General features: G+C 58.5%; 10 protein-coding genes across 10 annotated transcripts; 5 read left to right on the top strand and 5 right to left on the bottom strand.

Annotated features, from left to right (window-relative positions):
- Nucleotides 1-2137: 2137 nt before the first annotated feature.
- On the top strand, nt 2138-3162 carry SLS55_006993 (uncharacterized protein; the record flags this gene model as incomplete). The annotated part of the gene is made up of 3 exons (XM_066778420.1): nt 2138-2141; nt 2316-2815; nt 2905-3162. 3 exons carry the CDS (start codon nt 2138-2140, stop codon nt 3160-3162), a joined length of 762 nt encoding a protein of 253 aa, XP_066630857.1.
- A 1567-nt stretch (nt 3163-4729) lies between these two features.
- On the bottom strand, nt 4730-5297 carry SLS55_006992 (uncharacterized protein; the record flags this gene model as incomplete). The annotated part of the gene is made up of 3 exons (XM_066778419.1): nt 4730-5055; nt 5081-5198; nt 5268-5297. The coding sequence occupies 3 exons, from the start codon at nt 5295-5297 to the stop codon at nt 4730-4732; spliced, it is 474 nt and encodes a 157-aa protein (XP_066630856.1).
- Nucleotides 5298-5526: 229 nt separating this feature from the next.
- On the top strand, nt 5527-8376 carry SGD1 (suppressor of glycerol defect; the record flags this gene model as incomplete). Its single annotated transcript, XM_066778418.1, has 3 exons — nt 5527-5587; nt 5650-7928; nt 8071-8376. The coding sequence occupies 3 exons, from the start codon at nt 5527-5529 to the stop codon at nt 8374-8376; spliced, it is 2646 nt and encodes an 881-aa protein (XP_066630855.1).
- Nucleotides 8377-8602: 226 nt separating this feature from the next.
- LPD1 (dihydrolipoamide dehydrogenase precursor) lies at nt 8603-10294 on the top strand (the record flags this gene model as incomplete). Its single annotated transcript, XM_066778417.1, has 4 exons — nt 8603-9298; nt 9347-9568; nt 9621-10189; nt 10246-10294. The coding sequence occupies 4 exons, from the start codon at nt 8603-8605 to the stop codon at nt 10292-10294; spliced, it is 1536 nt and encodes a 511-aa protein (XP_066630854.1).
- Nucleotides 10295-12799: 2505 nt separating this feature from the next.
- On the bottom strand, nt 12800-14626 carry SLS55_006989 (uncharacterized protein; the record flags this gene model as incomplete). Its single annotated transcript, XM_066778416.1, has 3 exons — nt 12800-14058; nt 14121-14430; nt 14492-14626. The coding sequence occupies 3 exons, from the start codon at nt 14624-14626 to the stop codon at nt 12800-12802; spliced, it is 1704 nt and encodes a 567-aa protein (XP_066630853.1).
- Nucleotides 14627-15693: 1067 nt separating this feature from the next.
- Nucleotides 15694-16378, top strand: RPL30 (60S ribosomal protein eL30; the record flags this gene model as incomplete). The annotated part of the gene is made up of 5 exons (XM_066778415.1): nt 15694-15728; nt 15821-15867; nt 15928-16036; nt 16116-16156; nt 16278-16378. 5 exons carry the CDS (start codon nt 15694-15696, stop codon nt 16376-16378), a joined length of 333 nt encoding a protein of 110 aa, XP_066630852.1.
- A 2778-nt stretch (nt 16379-19156) lies between these two features.
- On the bottom strand, nt 19157-19958 carry SLS55_006987 (uncharacterized protein; the record flags this gene model as incomplete). The annotated part of the gene is made up of 3 exons (XM_066778414.1): nt 19157-19492; nt 19720-19795; nt 19936-19958. 3 exons carry the CDS (start codon nt 19956-19958, stop codon nt 19157-19159), a joined length of 435 nt encoding a protein of 144 aa, XP_066630851.1.
- Nucleotides 19959-20687: 729 nt separating this feature from the next.
- On the bottom strand, nt 20688-22615 carry HEM14 (oxygen-dependent protoporphyrinogen oxidase; the record flags this gene model as incomplete). Its single annotated transcript, XM_066778413.1, has 3 exons — nt 20688-21458; nt 21511-22179; nt 22253-22615. 3 exons carry the CDS (start codon nt 22613-22615, stop codon nt 20688-20690), a joined length of 1803 nt encoding a protein of 600 aa, XP_066630850.1.
- A 741-nt stretch (nt 22616-23356) lies between these two features.
- Nucleotides 23357-24944, bottom strand: SLS55_006985 (uncharacterized protein; the record flags this gene model as incomplete). The annotated part of the gene is made up of 2 exons (XM_066778412.1): nt 23357-24488; nt 24550-24944. The coding sequence occupies 2 exons, from the start codon at nt 24942-24944 to the stop codon at nt 23357-23359; spliced, it is 1527 nt and encodes a 508-aa protein (XP_066630849.1).
- Nucleotides 24945-25422: 478 nt separating this feature from the next.
- On the top strand, nt 25423-26434 carry SLS55_006984 (uncharacterized protein; the record flags this gene model as incomplete). The annotated part of the gene is made up of 5 exons (XM_066778411.1): nt 25423-25508; nt 25757-25813; nt 25874-25973; nt 26023-26323; nt 26382-26434. 5 exons carry the CDS (start codon nt 25423-25425, stop codon nt 26432-26434), a joined length of 597 nt encoding a protein of 198 aa, XP_066630848.1.
- Between the last annotated feature and the right edge of the window lie 28 nt (nt 26435-26462).

Raw genomic sequence — 26462 nt, 5'->3', positions numbered from 1 at the left:
ACTGCCACTGTCGTTCGTCAATGCCTCTCATCAGCTCTTTCTTCGACCAATTGAGGGATAGCTTGGTGAGCACTGAGCATGCAGTGTACATGGCCTTGGAGTTTTTGTTTTCCCTCTCTTTCCACTCCATCTAGATAATCTTGAGGAATGCTGGCTGCGTGAGCTTTGGACCAGGCCTTGGGTCACGGGAAACTCCTTCAAGATGGCCACGTCTTTAACTTGGCCGTTGTCCAGACGTGTGTAAGAGGATGCCGTTCTTTGCGCTAGCCTTGGCTTAACTTAGAATCTCGTATCCACGTCGTGCCCTGAATACAACGTCACCGCCAACGCGGGGTCGCTCTTGTACTCAGCCTGTTGGTCTTTTGTCGTTCCCCATTCCTGAGTGAGGTGGTATTCTCGCGTCCAGTAGTAGAATAGGTACTTGGCTGACGACCGACAGAATTAGAACCGACTGCCGTCCAGAGAATACCGCTTCGGGACATGGCAAAGCCAGGCACGACACTGACTGAACCCTAACCCAAGGGCGATGGACTTTCCGACTGGCGCTCCGCTGGTTGCGAAACAAAAGGAAGTGCAAAGGTCAGTTGAAGACTGTCATTTACGAGGGGGAGACGCACAGCACAACCGTGCGACGTAGAGACGTATGCCCCCACTCTCCAGCCAGGAACCACCTCGCTACGGGTGTGTCCTCGCATCGGCTTGGATCTCATCTCCACAAACTCTCTATACGAGCGATTGCATCGGTCGCCAGCCGCATCGCTCGGCGTGTCCTAGGCGGTGTCTAGCTGCCGTTTCCGTCGCCATGTCCGGGTGGGAAGGGAGCGAGTCATGCCGCGGTGATGTTTCTGGACCCTCGTACGTTTCAATCCTTGCCCACCTAACCCCCCAGATCTTGTCAGAAGCTCCATCGCCGCTTGCATTCAGCGGCTGGGCCGAGCTGCTGATAAGGAACTGACGCCGCGCCGGTGGCTTTGGCGGCGTGGCACTACATGCGGTTGGCTCAGCCCGAAGGAGAGCTGGAATCCGCTGGGGAAGCCGCTCATGAGTTGTCGTTGAAGGCGGGTCGCAGGCACACACGAGGCCCGCCCGGCGTGCAGGTGCGCGCTGGACGGGCGGATCCACTTCGCGCGTCGGACCGTTAGGTAGTCGGGGGGCCTGGTCTCTGGAGATGCTGTGCCTGCAGCGCAACCTCTGGTCGATGGAGCTCCCCCGCCACGCATTCCTGGCGGAGCCCATGGCTGGGCGCGCCGGGCCTCGAGGCGCTTTGGACGCTGGCCCGGCATGTCAGCGGCGTGGACGGCGTGGACGCGGGCGGGCGACGCTCTTATTAGCCTCGTCTCCAATCGTCTGCGGGACCCCAATCTGGCGCAGCGCGTGATGGCTTCGATCAGCATGGATTTGCTCTCGGGGATTACCACATTGATGCGCGCCCTGCGTTAGCCAGGCGCAGTCGCGCGTCCGGCGCCGTGGATGGCGGGCGCTGGCCTCCCACGCGGCGCGGATTGGCCCTCCTCTCGTCCAGCAGACCCCGGCCGCGGGCACGCAAGGCTGCTCTAGCCGTTACCCGCCGTGCCGTGGCGGCATGCGCTCTATCCGTCGTGGTGACACTAAGATCCAGAGGACGGACCAAGGCAGAGGACAGGGAGGTGGGCCACGGCCATGCGTCACCCAATCCCCGGCCCTGGCGTGCCCTGCGCGCGGGCGGTCGGCGGGCCTGCTGCCTTCGTTGCTTGCGGTGCTGCTGCGATGCGCTGCTCTGCGCTGCTCTGCGCGGCGGCGGCGTGCTGCTGAGCGGGCGTGAGCTGCCCGGCGGCCCAAGGCACTGCGCACTGGGAGCGCCCAGGGCCGGTGGCGCGGACCCCGATTAGCGCTGCGGCTGCGCTGAAGATCGCATCTCAACCATACCCAGGCGACGACCACCCCGAACGCAGCCATGAATCAGATGGACTCCTATAACCCGTCCTTCTTTAATCAGCCCAGTGCTCGCCAGCAGTTCGGCAGCTCGCCCGCGCATGCCCAGCCCGCCCACGGCCCGCCGCCCCCGCAGTTTGCACAGGGCATCCAGCCGCCTCACCACCCGGCCTTCAGCAATGGCGGCGGCGGTGGCTTCCCGCTGGCCTCGAGCATGGGCATGGGCATGGGTAGCGCCCAAGCCAGCGCCGGTGGGGTCATGATGCAGCCAGGCGCGATGCAGCAGCAGCAGTCGCCGCGAGGTGAGTGGACGCACCCCCCTTCTGCCTTCGCCTAATCCGTCGCGCTGCCTGTCTCACACGCCCCAAACCCAACAAGCTCAGAGATTGACGTCTAGCCCGCAGTCCCGCAGAGTCCCTTCACCACCGCGCCCTTCTCCACCCCCATCCAAGCCCCCCACCAGTCCCAGGCCCACCACTTCCAATCCTTCAACCAGAACATCTCGCCCTCCCGCCACGTCTCGCCGTATGCGGCCACCCCGACGAAGCAGCAGCAGTTCCCGAGCCAGCAACCCCCGTCGCTGCCAGACTCATCCCAATCCATGGCTGCCCCCGTGAGCCTGCCGTCGCATTCCGCCGCCCCCAAGCCGCAGCAGCCGCAAGCCCAGCCCGCGAAGCCCATGGCCGCCACGCCCGCCTCGCCCGGCCAGCTGCAGCGCGAGCGCGAGCAGGTCACGCTGCTGCTCGACATCAACCGCGAGCTGCTCCAGGAGACGCTGCGCCTACAGGAGCAGGGGAAGGGCGGCATGATGGGCAACCAGCCCGCCCCCGGCCAGGACGGCAATAAAGAGGGCGACGCGCCTAAGCAGGTGGCGTCGAAGGAGTACATTGAGTACGTGATACATGTGCGATTCTTGGCGCAGCCGTTTCCCGCGTCCCGTCTTGCTGACTGAGCTGTTTTTCTGCCTCGAACAGCTGCATGCGCCGGTTGCAGGCCAACTTGTCGTGGCTCGCAACCTTTGCCGACCGCAACACCAACCCGAATAAGCAAGTGCCACCCGGCCCGGCGATAATGACCGTCCCGGCGGCTCCCCAGGCGCTGAGTGAGATGTACACGAAACTCCAGGCGCTCTTCCCCGGCTGGAAGGGCCAGCTGCTGAAGCCCGGCGGCGCGCCTGGACAGGGCAGCCCGCCGAGGCCAGGCATGCCCCAGCAGCAGCAACAGTCTCCGCAGGCTCCTTCCCAAGGCTGAGTCGCTGCCATGTAAGTTTCTCCATACGAATTGATGTACGGCTCCTCCTTGGATTCTTTCCGTGACAATGATGTTTGGATTTTGTCTTTTTCTCCGGGGTTCGTTACAAGAGGGCTTCACATCTTCACCAAAAGAACGGCGCTGGCGAGAAAATTCCCGTTTTATCCTTCATGCAAAAACCTTTGGCTCTTTTTAGTGGAGGTGGAGCTAGATCACTTCCTTGGTTTTGGCGGGATTGGCGCAACCGGATTGAATTATCACTGCCTTCTCGGTTCCTCCGCATACCCATGCTCTTCGATAGTTTGTATAGCCTGGGCAAGCTGACTCAGCGAATGCCAAACTCTATGAGGTTGTTCGCTTCTGGTCTGCTAATGGTCTGGGGTACGTGTTTTACGGGCCCTGATTGGCCCCGTTTCCCGAGCGAAGGATGTCTTCGGGAGGAGAAACATCTTCCATTCAACCTTGGTGTACACCATGGTTATCTTTTGCCCGTTATCGCTTGCTAGAGCAGGTGGGGCCGTTGAGCAGGAATTCTCAGTCACAGGCCACAAGATACAGGGTCAGCTTGTTTGGTATTGCAGGCAGCTGAAACGTCCACATGGACGCACAGCATGTCAGCGACCAGAATCATCCTGACAACAGTTCCGACTTCGTCGACCTGGTTGCAATATCAAAGCAAACAGACGCCGTCAGTCCTTAGAGCAGACACCACGTAGACGTCACATGAACGGGTGCATACTGCATTGTCATAAGAGCCAATGATATGAGGCTTATCATATCTTCGGGCAACCACATCTCGCCGCCAAGTTCAAAGCTTGTGCTGTCGATTACAGCTTTGTACACCCTGGATCCTTGCCAGCCAAGTCCGACATGTTAGCCAATCCCTCGCAGGCGCTCCCGCACACTCGCATTCAAGGGCTTTGTACAGCAGAAGCCCCAGAATGTTCCCTCTTATCACTTGATTGGTCGCCCCGGTTGCATCCTTGGATGTTCCACCGACGGTGGCATTTCCTCTCTTTCCTACTCTTACTGCCTCCTGGTGTGGTACATGCAGATATCTAAGAACCATGGGCCTGGCAGATGAGAGCAAAGCACTCAACTGAAGTTAACTAGAATTGCAACTCTGAGGTTCTTCGGTTAAGAATGGGTATGGCTTTGGAAGTTGGAACTTCTAGAAAAGAGGGAAATCTGCATTCTGATACCGTGACTGCATGATCAGCTTCTCTCCTACGTTTCGCTGCGCTTAAGAGCAGCGACCCATTCTGAGACGCATGTGAAAGAACACTAATGAGTCTGATTGGTTGGTAGTGGCTTGTTAGGGAGTACCATCATCTAAATTGCATTCTTAATAGCGTGATTTACAAGTTTCCCCATAGGATCATCGCTTTGACCTTTTAGCAGTATTCGATAGCAGCATCGCAACTTTCACCACGCATGATGACACAGCTACAGCTGTGTGCAACCCGCAAGAACACGGGTACTTCTCGTTCCGCATCGACTTTTTTCTGCGTTTCTTCATAGTGATTTTGGCCGTCCACAACACTCGGCCCCGAGCTTTGAATCTTCCTCACGCCTTCTTCTCACCCTCGCCACCACCAGCGGTGGCCGCATTTTTCTTCTTGTTCCGCTTGTCCTTCTTCCGCTTGCTGCGATCGCGCGGCTTCAGCGCGGCCATGCCGCCCTTGCAGACGTCGGCGTAGCGGGCGTAGAAGGCCTCAAGGTTGTCGGGCGACACGATGGTCGACAGCTTGACCTTGCGGTCGCGCTTGTCCTTGGACTTGCCGTTGGTGGCGCGCACGATGATGGGGAGCGGGTTGGGCGGGTGCGTGTCCCATAGCGGGTCGTCGGCAACCTTGGTGGGCGTCGAGGCGCGCGATTCGAGGTCAAAGGTCACTATACGGTGGTGTGAGCTTTCCACCATTGGCCTTTGGAGAATTGTCGGCCGGGCAGGGCGTACGGCGTTTTTGCGTCAGGTAAACTGTGCCGTGGTCCTTGGTGCGCCGCGCATCGAACAGCTCCTTGAGCCGCGCGAAGAACTGTGGGAGAGAGCACGAGTGAGCATGGTGGTGCCTGGTTCGGGGCAGGCGCAGGAGGGGATTGCGCACCTCCTCATTGCTGAGGTGTTTGTCAGCCATGTTGTCGAGGGGCCGCGGGCATCTGGTGGTTTCTTTGGACTGACGTCGCGGGTCGAGTGCGGCGGGCGCCCACGCGCCGGGGGTGTGTCGCCGCGAGTCATGCCTCACCGCCCTGCGGCGGCGACTAACGCTTTACCGCCCGTAAATCATTCCGGGGTCCAGTGCCTGTTCGTTTTGTCTCGAGATTTTTCTCTTTGCGAACGGGAAACTCACGCTTGTGCCCGCAACTATGCGCCAACGCAATCACGGAGGGCCAAAGTTGCCGCGCGACCTCCTCGACCAGATTGGAGGTACTTCGCCTTTCTGCGCTATTCGTCTTGTGCTTTGCTAACTCGACTGTCTTTGCTTGCAGCTTCTGGGGCTTCTCAAGGCAATGGTCGTGCCCGCGGCCGCGTGTTAGGTCGCAAAGACCGCCGCAAGGCTGAGCGCGAGCAGAAGAAGTCGCATCGCCCCCAACCCCGGAAATTCCAGCAGCGCTCTGCTCCGCAAGACGACTTCGAGAGCGACGATGAAGACGATGACATCGGCGAAGATGCATTTTCCCCTCCACCCGCGAAATCGGAAAAGAGCAAGGTTGATGAGAAGCCGCTGAAGTCTGCGCTCAAGCGCGCCGACGCGCCCGCAGAACCTACTGCGAAAAAGACCGCCGGCAAGGACAAGGAGGCTAAGGAGAAGGTCAAGGAGTCCAAGAAGAAGGACAAGAGGAAGCGGACGCCGTCACCGTCACCACCACCGGCGGTACCGAAGAAGACACAGGCACGGCTTGACGAGGACGATGCGGAAATTGCGGCGCTGGAGAAGAAGCTCGGCATGAAGGGCAAGAAGAAGTTGCCAAAGGGCTTCGACGAGGATGGTCTGGCAGACCTTCTGGACGGCCTGGATGACGAGCTCGACTTCGCTGTGACGGGTAAGCGGAAACGATCTTCGGAGGATCAGGCATGGCTGGACAGCAAGCGGCGGAAAGCTACAGGTCTAACGGCCGAGGAGAGCTTCAGCGAAGATGATAGTGAAGAGGGCGAAGAAGGTTGGGAGGATGACGACGAGGGGTTGGAAGAGTCGGATGGAGAAGAGGAGATCGACGGGGCAGGTGATGGCTTCGCTGGCTTTTCGGAAGATGAGAGTGCAGAGGGCTCCGAGGATGATCTGGACGGACTTGAGGAAGATGACTTCGATGAAGAAGATTCCGAGCAGGAAGTGGAGCAGCCAAAGGTGCGGGAAAATCCGTATAAACCTCCCGTGTCTGCAGAAGCAGCGCCAGCTGGAAAGTACATTCCACCTTCATTACGGGGCCCGCCATCCTCCGACGCGGAGGCCTTGACGAGGTTAAAACGGCAGACGCAAGGTCTTCTCAATCGTCTCTCGGAAGCAAACCTCATTTCAATCCTCAAGGATATTGAGAAGCTCTACGAAAACAACCCTCGCCAATACGTCACAACAACCCTTATAGACCTGCTCCTCGGGCTCGCATGCGATCCATCAAGCCTCCAGGATACATTTTTAATCCTCCACGCTGGTTTCATCGCAGCGGTCTACAAAGTCGTGGGTACGGACTTTGGAGCACAGCTTGTCGAACGTTTTGCTGCGGAATTCGACAAGTACTACGGCAGCTACAACGATGAATCGAGCGGGAAAGAGACGACCAACTTGATCTCGCTGTTGGCACAGATGTACAACTTCCAGGTTGTCGGCTGTAATCTTGTCTTCGACTATATTCGCATTTTCCTGGAGGAGCTTAAAGAGGTCAATACCGAGCTGCTGCTTAGGATTGTTCGAATGTCCGGTCCTCAGCTCCGGCAGGATGATCCGACATCGTTGAAGGATATCGTCGTCCTCCTTCAGAAGTCGGTAGCGAATGCCGGCGAGGCAAATCTTTCAGTCCGCACGAAATTCATGATTGAAACCATCCAAAGCCTGAAGAACAACCGGATGAAGACAGGCGTGGCTGCATCCGCCATCACCTCCGAGCACACGACCCGCATGAAGAAGACACTCGGTTCTCTGAACTCGAGATCGATCAAGGCAAGCGAGCCTCTGCGCATTGGTCTCAAGGATCTGCGGGATACGGAGAAGAAAGGAAAGTGGTGGCTTGTTGGTGCAAGTTGGAGAAATGACACGGCCGACGACCCAGCCGCGCATGAGAAAGCGTCGAAAAGCAAGAAGAGCAAGGGGGCACCGGCCGAGGAGATCATCTTGAGCGGCACCACGGATTTACTACAGCTGGCAAAGGAGCAACGCATGAACACGGACATTCGACGATCCATCTTCATCAGCATCATGTCTGCGTCCGATTTCAAGGACGCCCATTTGCGCCTGATGAAGCTCCGGCTGAAGAAAGCGCAGGAGCTTGAGATCCCGCGGGTGCTTATCCGTTGCGCAGGCGCCGAGCAAAGCTACAATCCGTACTATACGTTGATTGCGAGACGCTTGTGCTCGGAGAAGCCGCTGAAGAAGGCGTTCCAGTTCAGCCTATGGGACCTTTTCAAGCGAATGGGCGAGAAGGACGAAATGGACGATGCGGACTATGACGAGGATGAGGGCGAGGAGGCGCTGACAACACGATCGATTGTCAACCTGGCAAAGATGTTCGGCACATTGATCGCGGAGGGCGGACTCTCCATTGCTGTTTTGAAGGTACGTGGGTCATGTCATAATCGTGAAGTGAAAGCCGACGTCCCGTCTATTCCCGACACTCTCGGATGACGCACTCCACTCAACAAATTCGGCACCCCGAAAGGCGGCTCTGGCGGGAAATTCGGCTAACGCGGTACTGCAGACGCTCAATTTCGGCTACTTGCAACCAAAGACTGAGGCTTTTGTCGAGGTGCTGTTGTCGACGGTAATCCTGCGGTCCCAGAAGAAGACGGCCGACCAGCGGAACGAGGAAGCGCTGCTGGACGTGGTGATGATGGCCAAAGACGCGCCGCAAATAGCACGGGGACTGCAGTATTTCTTCAAGAAAGTGGTCCGCAAGGCCGAGGCGGCGGGCAGCAAGGCGGAGAGGGAGACGGTGCGGTGGGGCGCAAGCGTGGCCGCGGACGGGCTCACGGTGCTGGCGACGCAGCGCGTTGCGGTCGAATAGGGCCTTTATGTAGAATAGGAGACGCAAGAAGAGACAGCTGCTGCGCGATTAACCACTCAGTCGGGTGCTGATATCACACACGTGCCAAGCGCGCGAATTGCCGCATTTTGCCGCCTCGCGCTCCGACGCCCCGAGTGTTTTCGCCGTCGCCCATTGTCAGACATCGCCAGCTGCAAACCCTCCCCTCCCGACTCCCCACCCTCCGCGTGCATCCCGCGTCGCCGCCATGTTCAAGCAACTGATACCCAAGACGCCCGCCCGGCCGTTCGCCCTCGCTGCGCGCCGCAGCGCCTTCCGCCCCGCCGCCTCAACATTCCCGCTCGTTGACCGGTCACTGCGGACATATGCCACCGAGGCGGCGGAGAAGGACCTGGTCATCGTCGGCGGCGGTGTCGCTGGCTACGTCGCCGCCATCAAGGCCGGCCAGGCCGGCCTGAACGTCGCCTGCATCGAGAAGCGCGGCTCCCTGGGCGGCACCTGTCTGAACGTCGGCTGCATCCCCTCCAAGTCGCTGCTCAACAACTCGCACCTCTACCACCAGATCCTGCACGACACCAAGAACCGCGGCATCGAGGTCGGCGATGTCAAGCTCAATCTCGAGCAGATGATGAAGGCCAAGGAGACGTCCGTCTCCGGCCTGACCAAGGGCATCGAGTTCCTGTTCAAGAAGAACAACGTCGAGTACATCAAGGGCACCGGCGCCTTTGCCGACGAGCACACGATCAAGGTCAACCTCATCGAGGGCGGCGAGACCTCCGTGCGCGGCAAGAACATCATCATCGCCACCGGTTCCGAGGCCACGCCCTTCCCCGGCATGACCATTGACGAGGAGAAGGTCATCACCTCCACCGGCGCCATTGCCCTCAAGCAGGTCCCCAACAAGATGGTCGTCATTGGCGGTGGTATCATTGGTCTCGAGATGGTGGGTCCAAATGCAATTGCTGAGAGTTGCCCGTAATAACTGGAGTAGGCTTCCGTTTGGTCGCGTCTGGGTTCCGAGGTTACTGTAGTCGAGTTCCTGGGCCAGATTGGTGGCCCCGGCATGGACGCTGAGATCGCCAAGGGCATCCAGAAGATCCTCCAGAAGCAGGGCATCAAGTTCAAGACCGGCACCAAGGTCTCGAGCGGCGATGCCGCGGGCGAGGGTGTCAAGGTCGCCGTCGAGGCCGCCAAGGGTGGCAAGGAGGAGACTGTAGGCTTCAATTCTCTCCCGCTTGCTGGCCGCTGCTAACTATGAACTACAGCTTGATGCCGATGTCGTCCTCGTCGCCATTGGCCGTCGTCCTTACACTGCCGGCCTCGGCCTCGAGAACATTGGCCTCGAGACCGACGAGAAGGGACGCCTGATCATTGACCACGAGTACCGTACCAAGATCCCTCACATCCGTGTGATTGGTGACTGCACTTTTGGCCCCATGCTTGCCCACAAGGCTGAGGAGGAGGCCGTTGCTGCCATCGAGTACATCCACAAGGGCTACGGCCACGTCAACTACGGCGTCATCCCCTCTGTCATGTACACTCACCCTGAGGTCGCCTGGGTTGGCCAGAACGAGTCCGAGCTCAAGGCTGCCAACATCAAGTACAAGGTCGGCACCTTCCCCTTCTCCGCCAACTCGCGTGCGAAGACCAACCTCGACACCGAGGGTCTGGTCAAGTTCATCGCCGATGCCGAGACCGACCGCGTGCTTGGTGTCCACATCATCGGTCCCAACGCCGGTGAGATGATTGCTGAGGCCGGTCTTGCTATCGAGTACGGCGCCTCGTCCGAGGATGTTGCGCGGGTGTGCCACGCTCACCCGACGCTCAGCGAAGCGTAAGTCCCCGTCACTGATTGAGGCCGATTCGTATCATTGCTAACTTCAACAACAGCTTCAAGGAGGCCGCTCTCAACACCTACGACAAGGCTATCCACTACTAGACGAGTCGTGACTTGGGCGGCATGCATCATTGGGTTCATAAACGGTAGGGACAATGGTGCAGTGGGAACATGGTGGGTTTCTTCCTCTCTGGTCTACTTAGCATGAGTGAGCGAGCGAGTGAAAACGAGCGAATTCTAGAGCCACGTCGTTAGGCTATTGGTGACTGAAGATCCTATCCCCTTCGTCTTGGTGGCATCGATGCACGGTTGGCTTCGAAGAATTGAGAAAAAGAAGAAGCAGAAAACATATAATGATAAGCCGCGACTACCACTGTGGATATTTTCTTATGTAGGATATGGAGGATGTTGTTTGATGAGGTGGAAGACGGGGGGTATAGACACATTATCATTTCTCTTTGCTCCGCGATCCTTGTCTTTTCGTCTGCTTGCTATTCGTGTGTCCTTGCCAATGCAGCCCCAATTGATTCTCCGGAGAGTAGCTGGACGAGCTTAGACGCTATCTAAACGCACCAATCAACGAGCGTGCGTTGAACGATGCAGATATGATGTCAGATGTGACAAGACGAGCGCTTCCATTCCTCCAACAGAATCCCTCTCCCGCTCTTTAGCTGGACGTCGAACGTGTCGGACACCCTTGATCATTATCTCACAAAGCACGTTCCGCGACCACACACTCTTCGTTCCCCGTGGCCCTGTGGCCTTCAGGTCCGTCGCACTAGTAGTTTGGAGTGCTTGCTTACATACGAATAATCCAGCCCCGCCGGCTCTGTGGCGCTCCATGGTTCCCGGTGGTCGGCTTTTGCACAGCCCCTCCCAAAAAAAGGGTTGCACAGCCGCCCCGCGTCCCGAAGACGTTACCTCAGGGCGGGGCCAGGGCCAGAACCGGGCGAGCCCCGCCACCGCCGCCTCCGCCTCCGCCACCGCCCTAGGTCCTCCTCGTCGACCATCATACGAATGCGGTTATTCATTCTTTTCTTTTCTTTTCCGTTCCCGTTCATTCAAACAGAAGTGTATGGATATGGTAGCGATTTGTAAGCGCGAAGAAGCTGCTATCCCCAGCGGCGGCGACTCGGGTCGATGTTGCGCTGCTGGCTGAGCCAACGTTGATTGATGCCGTTGCCCGTTTCTCGTGAGGGCAAAAAGGCGCCGCCGCTGTGGAGTGGAGGGGGCAATGGCCACTCGATCGGTTATTCGGCGGACATGAGACATAGCGGTGCACTCCTCGCTCGTTCTCCGCATCGCCAACTTCACCTGACGTGCTGTGGAGAGGAGCAAGAAGCATTTGTCAGGTGGTCGTTGAATAAGAAAATCCCGCCGGGAGCTGGTTGGCCGGTTGGGACTACACGGACCCTCTAGCCCCGGAAGGTTGGGTTTTGTTTCGTCCAAGGGTCCATGATTGCGGTACTGTACAAGCTGCGCGTTCGACCGCCGTGCGGGAGGTCTGTTCAGTCCCCTTGCCCGTGACCCATGTCAGGGGTTGCTCTTCAAAATGTCGTCAAAAGTATACCATCGCTGTCATTGGCCTGGAGATAGATACACGTGCAAATCTGTACAGGTGTCATGCGGGCGTACTCCAAGCATTCTGATGCGGGCCCGCATGGAGAAGATCTCATTCCGGAGGCTTGGAAGAAAGGAAAAGGGATGACGATCCCCATCACGGAAGTGGTTGTAAGGCAACCTATCGTTGTCGGTGCTACATACATTGCTAGCCTACAGCTGTCCGTTCGCCCGGGAGTGACTCGACCCCGGACAGAGAGAGTGCGTGGATTCCGCATATGGCAAAGAGGCCAGAGAGAAAGGGGGAAGGAAGTCGAAACTTCGTGAGGAAAGGGTATTTGAAATTCGAAATGGCAGCGTAGCCAACATAACGCCGATCCATCTATTTGAGTAGGAGCTCCCTTTCACTTGGTTTCTGAGGGGGAAAAGTGAGAGAAAAGTCGATACATGAAGAAAGTTACATCGGAACCGAAGTAAGGAAAATCTGTCAGGTTCGAGGCCCCGACACAGACCAAACTTGTAAGCGTACACGGTGAGCTGACGATACAGGCTGATCATCTGCCAACCCCATCCTTCAATCTCTGAGGCCCTATCCGTATTGGACTCCATGATGGTCATACCAAACCGAGAGGAAAATTGTGTGTGCCTGCCTAACCAAACAAACGGTCTTTGGGGTATTGCTTGCAATCGTTGAGAGATATTCTTCTTTGCCTTCTCCTCATTGAATCATGGGTGAGGGGGGCTGTCATAGTAACTCAGAAGCCAAAAGAAGAGGGGAAAAAACCAAAAAGCAATGGAAATAACAACAAAAAGGAACTTCGCCACTTTCGCCTCATCATTACTGACGTTCCATTTCATTCATGCTTGAGCCCATGTCAGGCGTAAAACAAAGCTGACAAATGGCCATCTCTCAAAGACTTGCCAATATCTGGGCAGCTTCGCACGCGTTAAAGTATTGTCAAGTACCATTCCGGGCAAGCTGGTGAATCTCGTTCGTCGAGTAGAATGTGCATCGAATATCGACTCATGGACATGGCCAGAGTGCACTCAGTTCCCGCCGTCCGGGTTAGGGCTCTTGGAGAACCAGGCGCCGATCCAACTTTGCCGGTTCGCGGCCTTGCGCTCCTTCTCGGCCTCCTCGGACTCTTGCACAAGCCTGAGAGGACGCGGCTTGTTTCCGGTCATGACGTTGCCACTAGGACGGTCGAAGCTGCTGGCAATGCTCCGGGGAGGGGAAGGCGTGTCGACGGCAACCCCACTGTCAGTGTTGCTGATGGTGTCCTGGGCGGAGGCGTCGCCGTTGCCGTCAACGCTCTGGCGCGGCATACTGCCCGAAGACACGACGCGAGAGCTACGGTTCGACGCAGGTCCTTCACTCGGCGGAAAGTTGAAAACCGAGTTGCGCGGAGAGACGATCCCGGGGGACCTGGCCGAGTTCCGATACATGTTGTTGACCACGGTAGCCGCACCATTGCTCCACTCAGAGTTGGCGCGACGGTGCTGGCCAGAACTGTGACGGAGGGGAATGCTTGGAGCAGTCGTGGGGTCGGAGGTGATGCTGTTTTCTTCCGGCTTGGGCGGGGGAGGCGGCATCATGCTCATAGGCCGGGGGCGTTTCTCTGGCTGTGGGTTGGAGCTACCAGAGCTGAGAGCAACAGACTTGGCCCGCTGCAGGAACGACTGGCCCTGAGGTTTGTCTTTCGGCGGCGGGGCCGGAGGAGCGTTCTCCTTGGCAACAGGAGGCTTCGGTGGCGGCTCTTGGTCGTGACTCAGGACGGCTTCGAAGCCCTGGTGCTGCAAAAGACGCTCGATAATCTTGTTGATGTACAAGGTAAGGGCCTTGTTCTGGTCTTTGAGCGAGCTGATCTCGGATTCGAGACGGCGCTCGTTGGATTCCTCGTCGGCAGCGGCGCCAAGCTCGTCCGCCAGACTGGTGCTGGGCCTCTCACCCTGCGAGGGCGGGCGGGAAGCGCCTGCACCAAGGCTACGCATGAAGTCGCCGTTCAGCGTCTTCTCGCTGAGCAAAAGCTGGAAGCTTTCGTTGTCCTCCATCAAACGGGCATTGGCCATCCGGGTTTCCAAGAGGACCTTCTCGAGCTCTTGCAGTCGTCCGCCACCGGCATTCTCCATCTCAATAGCCTTGATCTGAGCCTCGGCAAGCTCCAGACGTAGCGATTCGATGAGCTTGTCCTTCTGAAGGAGCAGCTTGGAGCTGTTCTGCGAATTGCTGCGCTGCAGCGAGGACGGCGGAGCGAAATGGCCATTCTCGAGATTCTGCGACGAGTTCGACCGCGAATTGGGGAAAGCTGTGATGCTGGTTAGGGGTCAAGGGGCATCGTGGGCAGATAAGTAGAGGGTGAGCACATACAAATTCTGGAATTCCGGCGCTCCTCGACAGCGCTCACACCTTCGCGCTCGCGCTCGGCCATTGTGTCCTTGAGCCTCTGAATGACCTCCTGCAGCTCGTCCTCGCGGGCCTGGGCCTGCTCCTTCTCCTTCATGGCGGCGGCGCGCTCTGCCTCGTAGATGGCCTCGAGCTCACGGCGTTGCCGGACGGTCTCGCGCTTCTCATTCTCGAGGATTTCCACGCGCTCTTCCTCTTCGTGGGTGCGCTCCTCCAGCTTGGCCTGGTCCTTGAGGGCATCGTCGAGCCTTGTCTTGAGCACTTCGACTTGTTTCTGCGGGGGCAGTTAGCAATGGCATTCCGATTGCGGGTCTGGATCGCGTGCGACAACGCACCTTGAATTCCTCGCCGCTGGTCTCGGCCTTCTGCAGCTGCTCCTTGAGCTCCTTGATCAGAGCGGCAGTCTCAGCCTTCGCATCCTCTTCGGCGCTGTTGTCGACGGGCGTTGACGCGGACATGTCCCTGCTCATCGACGACGAGTGGGTGGGCCTCCTGACGGAGGCGCGCGCAGACAGCGGGCTGCCGGTGGAGTTTGTGCGGGTGGAAGTCGGTCTCCGGGTGCTGCTAGCGACGGTGGGAATGGAGGTGGACGACCGCGAGGGCGTGCGATTGGGACCTGATGGCGCAGACGTGGCAGACGGGCGCTGGGCGTGGCCGGGCGGAGATGGTTTCTTGACGGTGGCCGACATGGCTGACGTGGGTCGGAGGAGCTGGCCGGCGCCGGGCTGCAGGGCACAAGAACGACTGCGTGGCGCGCGAGAGCGACGTTGACGTCGGGCGGGTGCTAAAGATAGTGGCGGTGGCTGTCGAGGCTATGCGGTGCTGCGGTGCTGCGGATCGGCGCAGTAGAGCCTATGGAAGCAGCGGGCGGCGGCGCGGTGTTGACTGGCGACTTTTGGGCGTGCTTTGACTCCAGGAGTCGGGCGGGAAATAACGGCAGATCCAGCAAGATTTAGGGAGCGATGCTCGGGCGTTTCATAATATAGAGAGCATAGTCGGCAGCCTGGGTAGCGCTGCTGCCATGGAGACGGGGACCTCTTCACGCCCACCTGCACCGAGCCTGAGCCCCTGCGCACGCGCTCACCGGCGGATCGCGAAGGGCACGCTGCCGTGGTAGGGCTGTGGGCTGGAACGCGGAGGAGCCGAAGGCGCCGCGGGGCCTCACCAGCCTCGCTTTCGTCATCCGTCACCTGCACGACTGGCCCAGCGCCCGCCCAGCTGCATCATCGCCGCACGAAGCCCGCAATTGCTGGCAGTGACTGGGTCCAAGCCGCCGACGGGGCTGCGCAACCCTGGCCCCATCGCAAAGAGCGGTCATGCTGGCGGGGGCGTGCGAGGCGTGCAGCCCGCATTGTGCCCGGCTCGACCTGTCGCCGTCCGATTCGCTCGCCTATCTCGCCACTCTCGGCCTAGCCCCGGAATCCGCACGCCCGCGACGCCCTTGTTGTCGAGAAAACTCAACTTTCGCTTTTGCAACTCAACCGGAGCGCAACAACGACCCTTCAGATCTCTCCACCGAACATCTGAACGCGCAGCGATGGCTATCAAGAAGACCAAGAAGAATGCCGACTCGTAAGCAATGGACCCAGCACGCTTCACCTGCCTCACCTCCGCAGGTTGAAGCCTTCTTGCAACCCAAGAACACACGCTGACCTCTCTTGCAGCATCAACTCGCGCCTGGCGCTTGTTATGAAGAGCGGCAAGGTCACTCGTACGTAAACCCTCCTCCAGCGTTCAACAACAAAGAGAACACACAGCTGACCGCTCATAGTGGGCTACAAGAGCACCATGAAGTCGCTGCGCTCGGGCAAGGCCAAGCTGGTCATCATTGCCGGAAACACTCCTCCTCTCCGCAAGTCTGAGCTGGAGTACGTCGCTATGTGAGTTCAATCCCTGGAGCATCTGGCGCCGAGTAGCCACCGGGCTTTTCTTTCCGAGCACGTACTGACTGCGCAATAGGCTGGCCAAGACCAACGTCCACCACTTCAGCGGCAACAACAGTAAGTAGACACTTTTCACTTGCTGCTTCTTCGTGACAAAGCTCTCGTCCGAGAGCTCTCCCTGCGAAAAAGCCCCCATGCAGGGCTTTGGAGGGACACCTTTGGGCTAACCAAATCTTAGTCGAGCTTGGCACCGCTTGCGGTAAGCTCTTCCGTTGCTCTACCATGGCCATCCTGGATGCCGGTGACTCCGATATCCTTGCCTCCAACGCCGCCGCTTAAATGCGCGGGATGGAATCAAAAAATCAAAAATCGCGTAAGCGTGGAGCGTGGCGATCTGGGAAACATGATGTATACCAGATAGTAATGCACGTTCTATGGTCGGGAATTATTTGTGCGAAATGCAACATGCGTGAGAAGTCGGTTGGTTGGTAATGGGATTGGTCCTGCATTCGATGCATGCAGCTCAGGCAGCCGAGGCGGAAACCCAAGTACGACGGCAACGACGAGCTGATCAATCAGCGACGATTAGCAACACATATCTTGAACATGATTAGAATGCTTAGACATTGAACTTTTGGTGCAATTACCGTGGCTATCGCGTGCCTGAGGCTGAGGCTGTGACGATTGTGGCAAAGCGCACAATGCGCTCGCTTAGCTCTGCTTAGAAATTCAAGTGGGTGACCTCAAAACCTCCTCCCTCCCCGTCGACAACCGCAACCCCTCCACGAACCCCCATCCAGCCCATAACCACGCAAAATCCTTCGCTATGGCTCGCCGGCCCGCCCGTTGCTACCGCTACTGCAAGAACAAGGTCCGTTCTGCCACCCACATCACGATCGACCGACAGACAGCGCTTCCGGCGTCTTCATCAGCGCCGCACCAGCATTCCCACGCGAAAAATGGCCTGAGTGGACACCAGGACAGCGGCTGCCAGCGGGTGTTTTTGTGCGAAGAAATGTACTGATTGCGCGCCTCTACAGCCGTACCCCAAGTCGCGCTTCAACCGCGGTGTGCCCGACCCCAAGATTCGCATCTTCGATCTTGGCCGTAAGCGTGCGAACGTCGACGAGTTCCCCTGCTGCGTTCACCTTGTCTCCAACGAGTATGAGCAGCTGAGCTCCGAGGCCCTCGAGGCCGCCCGTATTTGCGCCAACAAGTACATGGTCAAGACCGGTGGCAAGGAATCCTTCCACCTGCGTGTCCGCGCCCACCCCTACCACGTCATCCGTATCAACAAGATGTTGTCGTGCGCTGGTGCCGATCGTCTCCAGACCGGTATGCGTGGTGCCTTCGGCAAGCCCAACGGTACCGTTGCCCGTGTCAACATTGGCCAGATCCTTCTGTCCGTTCGCACCAAGGACAACAGTACGTTCGACCGGCTCCTTCGCTCTTGGAAGGAAATTTGCTAATCAGCGCTCTACAGACCGTGCTACCGCCATCGAGGCTCTCCGCCGCTCCCAATACAAGTTCCCCGGTCGCCAGAAGATCATTGTGTCCAAGAACTGGGGCTTCACTCCCCTCCGCCGCGACGAGTACATCGCCAAGCGCCAGGCCGGCGAGGTCAAGGTCGACGGTGCCTACGTCCAGTTCCTCAGCAAGCACGGCAAGATCGCGGACAACATGCGCCGCTTCCCCACCGCCTTCGCGGAGACCGAGGCTTAAATGTCCCGTCGGTTCCGGTGATGGATGGATGAAAAGGGAAAAGGGATATCTTCATGGGCTCTGGGCGTTCAAATCCGGTCTTTTTCCAGCTCTGGTGGTCTGCTAGCGTAACAGGCCGTACTGTAGAGCAAGAATCTGAGGCATGAGACTTTCCCTGGCTGTCCAGATGCTGACAAGTGAGATGAGCAAATATGACTCGCGGTTTCACTTCGCAAGAAGTTAGCGGTAAATGCTTTCTGTGCGGTACATTGTCCTGATATTGGAAACATCGATGACGTGAATTTGGGGGCATCTGCCTGCCTATTAGTGAGCCTGCCTATTAGTGAGCAGAAACGTACATCCGCACTTTCCCGCGGGTAATCCGGACTTAGGTCTTAAGTCCATAAGTTGTGCTTAGCCCAACTGAATCCTGCCTGGACAAGATCTACACAGTACGCTATTCCTTAGAAAACAACAGGCTTTTTTGACAGTGTACCAATTGATCACGGCCCTTTCCATATCTTGCATGCAGCTTTCACACTCAATAGACAGACGTCATGTTCTTTCAAGTTTACGGCCACGTTCTTGCATGTGACGCTGAGCGTGAACATCTACTAACATTGCCATGTAGAAAGTAAAGCAGAGCGCGGCCCCGCCTACGCGGAACTGGCTTGAAGTGGACATGTCTGCCTACGCCACCGTCAACAGTCGAATTTGAGCGGTCTGAAGACAGAGCTGGAGCTTTTCGCCGCCCGCAAAAAGTTTCCCATGCAATTTCCTCCGTTTTTAGAAGCAACTATTCCATAGAGAATTTAGAGTTGCGAGCATGGTATTCTTTATCGTCTTAATCAATGGAAATTAGCTGGATGTTCCAGTTGAATAATCATCCCGACAAGAAGAAGACGCTTGTTCATAATGTTCGGAAGGTCTTCCGTCCCCTCTCTGTGAAAGGTAGAAATCGTTGGTATGCAGTTTACGATCTTGCGAAAGGCACGGTTTAAGTAGAGACCCAACCTGAAATTGCTACAGAACCATGAGCAGTGCATCACTCAAACTCTGTGTTGGAAACTCGCAGTTCTACCCCAGTATCTGACCAAGTCTACTGCGGCACTTTGTTCACCCATTGGGCAACAATCTCGAAACTCGCCGGCCAAAGTAACCATCGGGCGTTCCAACTCGGGTTGTGATTTTGATAAGCCCCAGAAGAAAGAGAAAACAAGGAATGGTATGATACCAAAGCCAGAGGGAGTAGAAAAAAGAAGAGAAAATATTCAAAATAAGAGTTGTTCGTTCAAAACCGTAGCTGAGAAAGCTCATAAAGAAACCATTTTGTTCGTTTCCCCGAATCATCGCGCATTACCTCCAGCCTCCCTCCGCATTCGATCATTATTATTTTTTTGAGCGTACTGTTTTTCTTTACCGGATGACGCCATTCTCCATCTTGCGCAGCGGCGGTCCGGCTGGCGGCTCGTACACGTTCTCACCAGCGCGCGAGTTGTCGTGCGTGTACGCGGGCTGGGGTTGCTGGGGGTACGGCGAGCTGGCGTCGTATCCGGGCTGCTGGTGGTTGGCGTAGAAGCCGCCGGCGGGCGGCGGTGAATAGGGCGGAGCGGGGGCTGCGCCGCCCTGCTGCGGATAGTAGTACGGCGCGGCAGTCTGGTAGGGAGGCTGCTGGTGGCCGCCCGGGTGAGAACCGTAGTACTGAGGCTCGCCGTGGCCGTTGCGCGTGGCCCAGCCTGTTCCCCACATGGGCTGCCGACCGGCGCGGCGGCGGCGGCGGGCGGTGAGGCAGGAGCAGAACTATTCGAGAGGCGCGTGATTAGATGTTGCTTTGTTCAAGGCTTGGGCGGCGTGCGGTCTTTGTCAAGTCTCGGATGGCGCCAGTCGGAAGCTTGGGATGTGGGGGGAAGAAAAAGTGAGGCAAAACCAAGCGCCGCAGAGCGAAAGGTAGAGCGCGAGCTGGGGTGATGGGTACTTACGACGAAGAGGAGGAAAAAGAAGACGACGATGATGACCAGGACTACCCAGCGCACCCAGTCGTTCCAGGGCGAGGGACTGCAGTACTGGTAGCCGTCATTGCCGCGATAGCAACTGGAGGTCGCATTAGTTTCCGAAGTACACGTTTGGGGTAGCGGGCGGGCGCGTCTGGGGATTGTGGGGACGCCTGCGGCGGGATATACGGCGGGCGGACTTACTCGCGCTTCAATAGGACAGGCATGTTGCGGAGGAGCAGAGAAGCAGAGAGTCGCGGCTGACGCGTGGGGAGTTGTTGGGTGCGAGCGAGCGGTGAAGTTGGTGGCTTTTAGGATGCGGCGGGAATGCTAGGAATTGGAGCCAAGCCTTGTTGAGGGTTGCAAACGGGGAGAGAGCAGGTGTCGTCAGTCTATGTAGCCGTGCCTCGCCAGCGGGAAAGCGGCGTGCATGACGCACGGGGAGGCGCAGCGACGGCTTGGCCCTGGCTCGGCGGCGACTGGCAGGCGACACGCGCGCGGCCCTCGCTCGAGACGCCGCTGCCGCCCCGCCTTCTCTCACTCGCCCACGCCTGTCGCACCGTCCCTGAGCGATCTCGAGCAGAGCGCAGGCCGACGTTGAGATGGCCGGTCGCTGCGACGTTTCCACCCTCAGCACCCCGGCGGAAAGCACCCGACGCAGCAAAATCTGCTGGCGGCCAAGCGTGGCTGAGCTGGCGCCGGCGCACCTTGGGCGCGCGTTCCGTCGCGAGACTTCCGGCTACTGCTTACCATCGGCCGAAAACACGTACCTATAGCTGCCTGTCAGGTGCTGCGGCTGTCCGCTGTTCCCGTATCGTGCCTGCTTTGTTTGACCTTTGTGCCAGCACAGTAAGCCAGCGCGCCTGACTTCTGCGCCGGCTCTTCAGCCACCCGACCTGATATCACATGAACCTGGAGCAATCCAAATCTAACTTCCTTTTTGATTCCTCCACTTTCTACCTTGTACTCTCATCCTCCGTCTTGGCTTCTCTCTTTTGTCCTAGCTGGACCGTCGTACCCATCCGCACCCATTTGGTCGGCTCGACGAAATGTTCAAGACCCGTCTTATCGTCCATGATTCCCTCGTCCCCCAGCTGGCGCGCCACATCGCGCGCCGCGCGGAGGCAGTCGTTGACGCCGACGCCCGTGTACGAGTTGCCCACCGCCCGCACTCTGCCGCCGAACGCGCGCTTGAGCGCGTAGTGGGCGTCCTTCATGCGCTGCTCGTGGCCCACCTTGTACTGCGGGATCGCGTCCCGGTGCAGGCGGACGTTCGTCGCCGTCGGCTCGGCCACGATGCCCAGGTGCCGCGCCAGCACGGTGCGCGCCATCTCCACGCCCTCTTCCGGGCTGCATAGGTCCTCTTCCGCCCATCCATCCCACCAGTGACCGCCCAGCATCACCGTGACCTTGGTTCCGTCGGCCGTGTCCTGTCCTGCCACCGCGTCTGAGTCGAAGATGACGCCCAGCGCCCGCTCTGGGTTCTGTTCGAACGGTATGCTGCGGGGAAGCAAGTAGCCGAATCCGGACACGGGAAGAACGTGCGGGTCCGAGAAGAATAGGTTTACCACCATTACGTTGACAGACGATATACTGGACAGAGGCGAGAAGCCGGTGAAATTGGTTGTCGTTTGGCCAGCCGTTGCAATCTTCGCCAGAGCCTTGGCGGGCAAGGCAGAAATAACCAAGTCGCACGTTTGAGGGGATGAGTCGTTCTGGTTGTGAATCTGTAGAAACCATTGTTAGAAGCCTCTTGGGACCAAGTGAGGACCAACTCACCCTGATCTTTCCCGTCTCCTCATCCTTCTCCAATCGAGTGACCTGGGTCGATGTCTTTATTTCGACGTTTTCCTGGTCCAGCAATCTGTCACGTAATCTGTTCACCAGCGTTTGGATCCCATTTCTGAAAGAAAAGACGCTAGAGGAGTAAAGCTTCTGCAAAAAGTCGCGCTCCAAGGGCGGCTCATGCATGAAGCTCTTAATAAAATCGGCCTCCCGCTGCTGGACCGGGATGTTGCCGGAATTCTCCTGCTGGACGGCGTATACCCCCTTGAAGATACTTCCGTACTTGCCTTCCAGGTACCATTGGAAAGGCATCAAGGACTTGGCGCTCAACTGGTAGATGTCGCCGGCGTATATTCCGTGCATCACGGCCGAGGCCAGGTTGTCACCAACCTGGCGCGAGCCTAGACGGCGCTCAAGGAAAGAGCCCAAGCTCTCGTCGGTCACGTTGCTATCGCGCGGCGGGCGGAAAATCTCGAGGGCGAAGGCGGAGATGGCGCCGGCCATGACTGGCTCGAAGAGCAATGTGCGGCATGTCTCGAAGAGGCCCAGTCCCGGGCCGGGCATTTTCACGAGGTGATCTGGGTAATATACATAGCGATTCCTGGCGGCGGGCGACGTCTTCGACGTGTAGACGACTTCATCGGCGAGACCGAGGTCTTGGACCTGCGGGTTTGGCGGCGCGTTAGCAGGCGATGGCGACACGTCGCACCAGATGGCAGGGCAGTCGTGTATTTACCAGGTGTGTGGTCACCAGCGAGCTGTTGGCCTGGCGAATCGTGCGCGGGCCCTGCTCAAACAGCACGCTTCCGCCGGGCACCTCGACGCGCTGGGACTGCAACCAACCGCCTAGCCGCGGGCTCGCCTCGTACACTGTTATATTGGCATTCCACAGCGTCTTCCTCAGGTAGTGTGCGCTGGCGAGTCCGGTGATGCCGCCGCCGAGGATGGCGATGTTCTGCCGCTCTCCGACGGAGTCGAGACGGCGCGAGTAAAGGCGTCGCGGCTGGTTGCTGGCGGGACACGCACGTACGGCGGCAGGGCTCAATGGGGCGCGCGGGGCGTGGAGGCGGCGGGGGAGCGCATGGCTTCGGAATTGCATTGCTCTGGAAGCAGCAGCCGTGGTGCGGAGTGGGAGGGGCTGCTCCTGCGAACGAACCCGTCGGAAGTTTGATGGTGTTGGACCCTGCCGACGCCGAAAGTAGTGACGTGATGCTCGGACGAGCCGCCCGCGGGTTGGAACGATTTCTGACTTGACACGCAGACGATTTCCCTTCAATTGCAGCATCTGAAAGGCCGTGAGTCTGGCCCAACCCCGCCGGTTCTGAGGACCTCAGGGCTTGGCAATGGCATCCCGGAACGGGTAGTATAAGCGTCACAGATCAGGTAAGAGGGGCACAAGCAATTGCCGTGACGCCCCACGGATCGTCCAAGGCTAAGGTCAACATGTTAGCCGCCCTCGCTTTTCTGCCGCCGCGCATGATTTAGTTGTCACCGGTCAAGCCTTCTGGAGCAGCGTATGAACCAGGACCGGAGAAGCACCCCTGTCCGCAAGAAAAGTGATCTTATTTTTACAAGTAGCATGATCCGACCGCATTTCTGAAAAAGCAGCAGCCTGCCGCCAGTCCCAGCATTACCCAGAACGCCGTTTAGCAACCGTAGTGCTCTATGCACCCACAGCGGTATCTCCTGAACTCAATCACCACCAAGCCCAAAACCTCGAGTCGTTGTGCCATGGTCTCATCGCTGCTGCCACTCCCTCAATGCATCCCCTTTTTTTCAATGGCCACCGAACCCATCCAATTCGCCCATCAAAAGAAATCCTCCTCCAATTTTGCTTCCTTTACGTAACAACATCAACGTCCTGAGCCTGAGTCTCCTGCCCTTCAGACATTCCCTCCGACTTCCCAGGAACGATGAGCTCCTCCTCCTGGGTCTCGTCAACAAACTTCCTCTCACTGACGTGCTCGTTTCCGGATCCGTTGGCTGCTCTCTGGCCCTCATCGTGTTTGTAGGCGCAGTGAGGGTTCTTGCACGGGTTGAACTTGCACTTGGTCTCCAAGTGGGTAAACTTGCAATCCGGGTTCTTGCAGTTGTCGCCGAACCGGCAAGGAGGGGGAGGATGCTGGAAGGCGCAGTGAGGGTTCTTGCAGTTCACGCCAAACCGGCATGGCACCTCTGACTGGAATGCTGCCTTCCTCGCCGGAGAATGGTGCTTTGCTGTGCACTTGTGATTCTTGCAACTGACGTCGAAGGTGCATTCGTCGCTGAGGTCGACCGTGATTCCCGGGTTACCGGCCGGCGTTTGGTGCGCATAGGGACACTCCGGGTTCTTGCAAAAGGCGTTGAATTTGCACATTGTGTCCCACGCGGCCTTGGTCTCGGACTTGTTCTCCACATCCATGGATTCGCCTGCTTCGCCGTTCGCAGCTGACTGTTCTCCGCCTCCCATCTCCATATCTTGCGGCTGTGGCCTCTTGCTCTGCTGAGGCCTGTTATTCCTGCGCCCCGAGTTGTCTACACGGTCGAACAGCGACTTTCCATTCCCGCGCTGGTTCTTCTGGAATGCCGGGTTGATGAAGGGCTGCTGTGGCTGAGAGTATCCCGACGCGGCCAGCATCTGGCTCATCTGCGCCATTTGTGCAGACATGTTCTCGTACATTTTGAAGGCGTCCATCATCTGGTTGGGGTTTCCTGGCATGCCCATGTTGCCCGCACCCGGCGGCATACCCATTCCGTTGTGCTGCATTCCGTTCAGGCCGTTCATAATGGCCATGCTGCGGTTCTGTTGGTGGCGAGGTCCCTTGGGCGGTTCACGACCGCCATGCGCGTTGGCACGACCAACGCCTCCACCTCCTCTTACGCGGTGCAGGGCGGCGTCAGTTGAGCGGTCCATAGCCTTGTTAAGGTGACCAAGCATGCGCTTATCGCGCGGGGTCTGATGACCGTTACGCATAGCTTTCGGTCCAGTGGGTCTGAGTGACAATGTTAAAAATGAAAAGAGGGAGAGAACCCAAGGTGTGGGTAAACACGTACATTGTGGACTGCGAAGCGTCGCCCATTTCAGCGTCCATTCCCATCATTTCTGTCGCCCCTTGGGCGTCCATTGCTTGGAACGGTACAGCCTGATCGGCGGCTTGCGCAGAACCAACGCCGTTGATCTGGGCGTTGAGCGCATCGACCTGCTCGAACAGCCATCGCGAAAAGTCCCTAGGTGCAGGGTCGTCGGGGGACAGACTCAGAAGGTCGCTGGCGAGTTCGGATGCAATCTGTTCCTGGGTCTTGCCATTCACCAGCATGAGGATGATGTATTCCGACAGAGCGGTGTCGTCAGAGCCTCCGGTCGACCAGCCCACTTCCGCGAGCTTGGGTTGGACGACGCTCTGGATGGCCTCTGCCAGAGGCGTGCCCATCTGCACTTCCGCGGTCATGACGGGCGACGGGCGAAGCTGGTGAGACAAAGGATGACAAGGACGCCGCGGCTTCACTGGGGTGGCGGGCGCGTGCAGAGGTGACGTGCGGGCGTGGGGAGGTGGCGGCGCAGGCGGGAAAGCTTGTCGCGGGTGTAGCAGCAGAGGCGGCTGCGTCTCCTGCCGTGTCGAAGCGGGACCAGCAGCGGCGCGAGGGTGGTGGAGGCGGCGACGGCGTTGCCTTGTGGTGAGCTTGCGGGCGTGAAGTGCAGCAATGGGCAGGCGCGGCAGACAAAGCTGCGCCTGGGGCAGGGCGACGGGGGCTTGGCACGCGCTAGCGCGGATTACATAAGCGCCTCGCGTTTCCTCCAGCCCTTCGATTCCTGTTCAACCGCCTCACCACCCTCCTCTCCAACTCCCGGTACCCCCGACGCCACATCGATTGCATCTGCGCGCACCGCTCTCCTGCTGTATTCCCCACCGCTCGAGCTTGCCCAAGATGTCTGGCCGCGGCGGCACCACCCTCTACGTCACTGGCTTCGGCCACGGCACGCGCGCCCGCGACCTTGCCTACGAATTCGAACGGTACGTCCACCACGATCCGTGAACCCGACCGGTCATCGTCGCCCGCCCCTCGAGCGTACCGGTTCCTCGGCTTCAGCATCCTTCCTCCCGCATGCCCCTACGAACCGAGTCGATCGAACGATCCTGCACCGTGCCCTCCTGTAGATAGCCCTCGCTCTACCCCCGGCGCCGTCGGGCCATCGACCTCGTTCTGCTTTTCGTTCCTCCGCGACACGACAATGAATAGCCAGTCTAACATCCACCCGAAGGTATGGTCGTCTTGTTCGCTGTGACATTCCTGCTCCGCGTTCGGCCTCCAGCCGTCTGTAAGTATCCCATAGAGAGCTCCCAGGGATGCGTTTGGCCGGAAGCTAACAACGTCATAGCTTCGCGTTCGTTGAGTATGAGTCTCGCCGTGATGCTGATGATGCCTATCACGAGATGCACAACAAGCGCATCGGCCGTGATGACCTTCTCAAGATCGAGGTATGTCCGCCGTCGCTGCCCATGTCGCGCACAACTGACCAAGCTGTAGTGGGCTCGCACGCCGCCATCCGCCTCATGGCGCTTCGATTCGGGTCGTGACCGCCCCCGTAGGCGCGACGCCTCGCCCCGCCGTGGCCGCAGCGTCAGCCCTCCCCGCCGCAGCCGTGGCGACTACTCTCCCCGCAAGGATGACCGTCGTGACCGCGACTACGACCGCCGCGACCGCGACCGCTCTCGCAGCCCCGACGACCGTGACCGCGATATGAAGGACATCCGCGACCGCGAGGAGGAGGACCGTGACCGCGAGCGTGAACGCGACCGCGAGAACGGTACTAATGGCGGCGAAAAGCGTAAGACACCTGCGATGAGCACGGCCCACTCCGAGCAACAGCACTGACGCATTCACAGGCGAGGAGACACCTCCCCCTCCTGCCCACGACGACCTCGACACTGCCGAGTAAACAGATGCAGCATCGGCTATACCCCGGT

Source organism: Diplodia seriata, assembly GCF_021436955.1.
Source record: "Diplodia seriata strain FDS-637 chromosome Unknown scaffold_7, whole genome shotgun sequence".
Lineage (NCBI taxonomy): Eukaryota > Fungi > Ascomycota > Dothideomycetes > Botryosphaeriales > Botryosphaeriaceae > Diplodia > Diplodia seriata.
The sequence above is the reverse complement of the archived record's forward strand: the minus strand, read 5'-3'. Positions and strand labels throughout refer to the sequence as shown.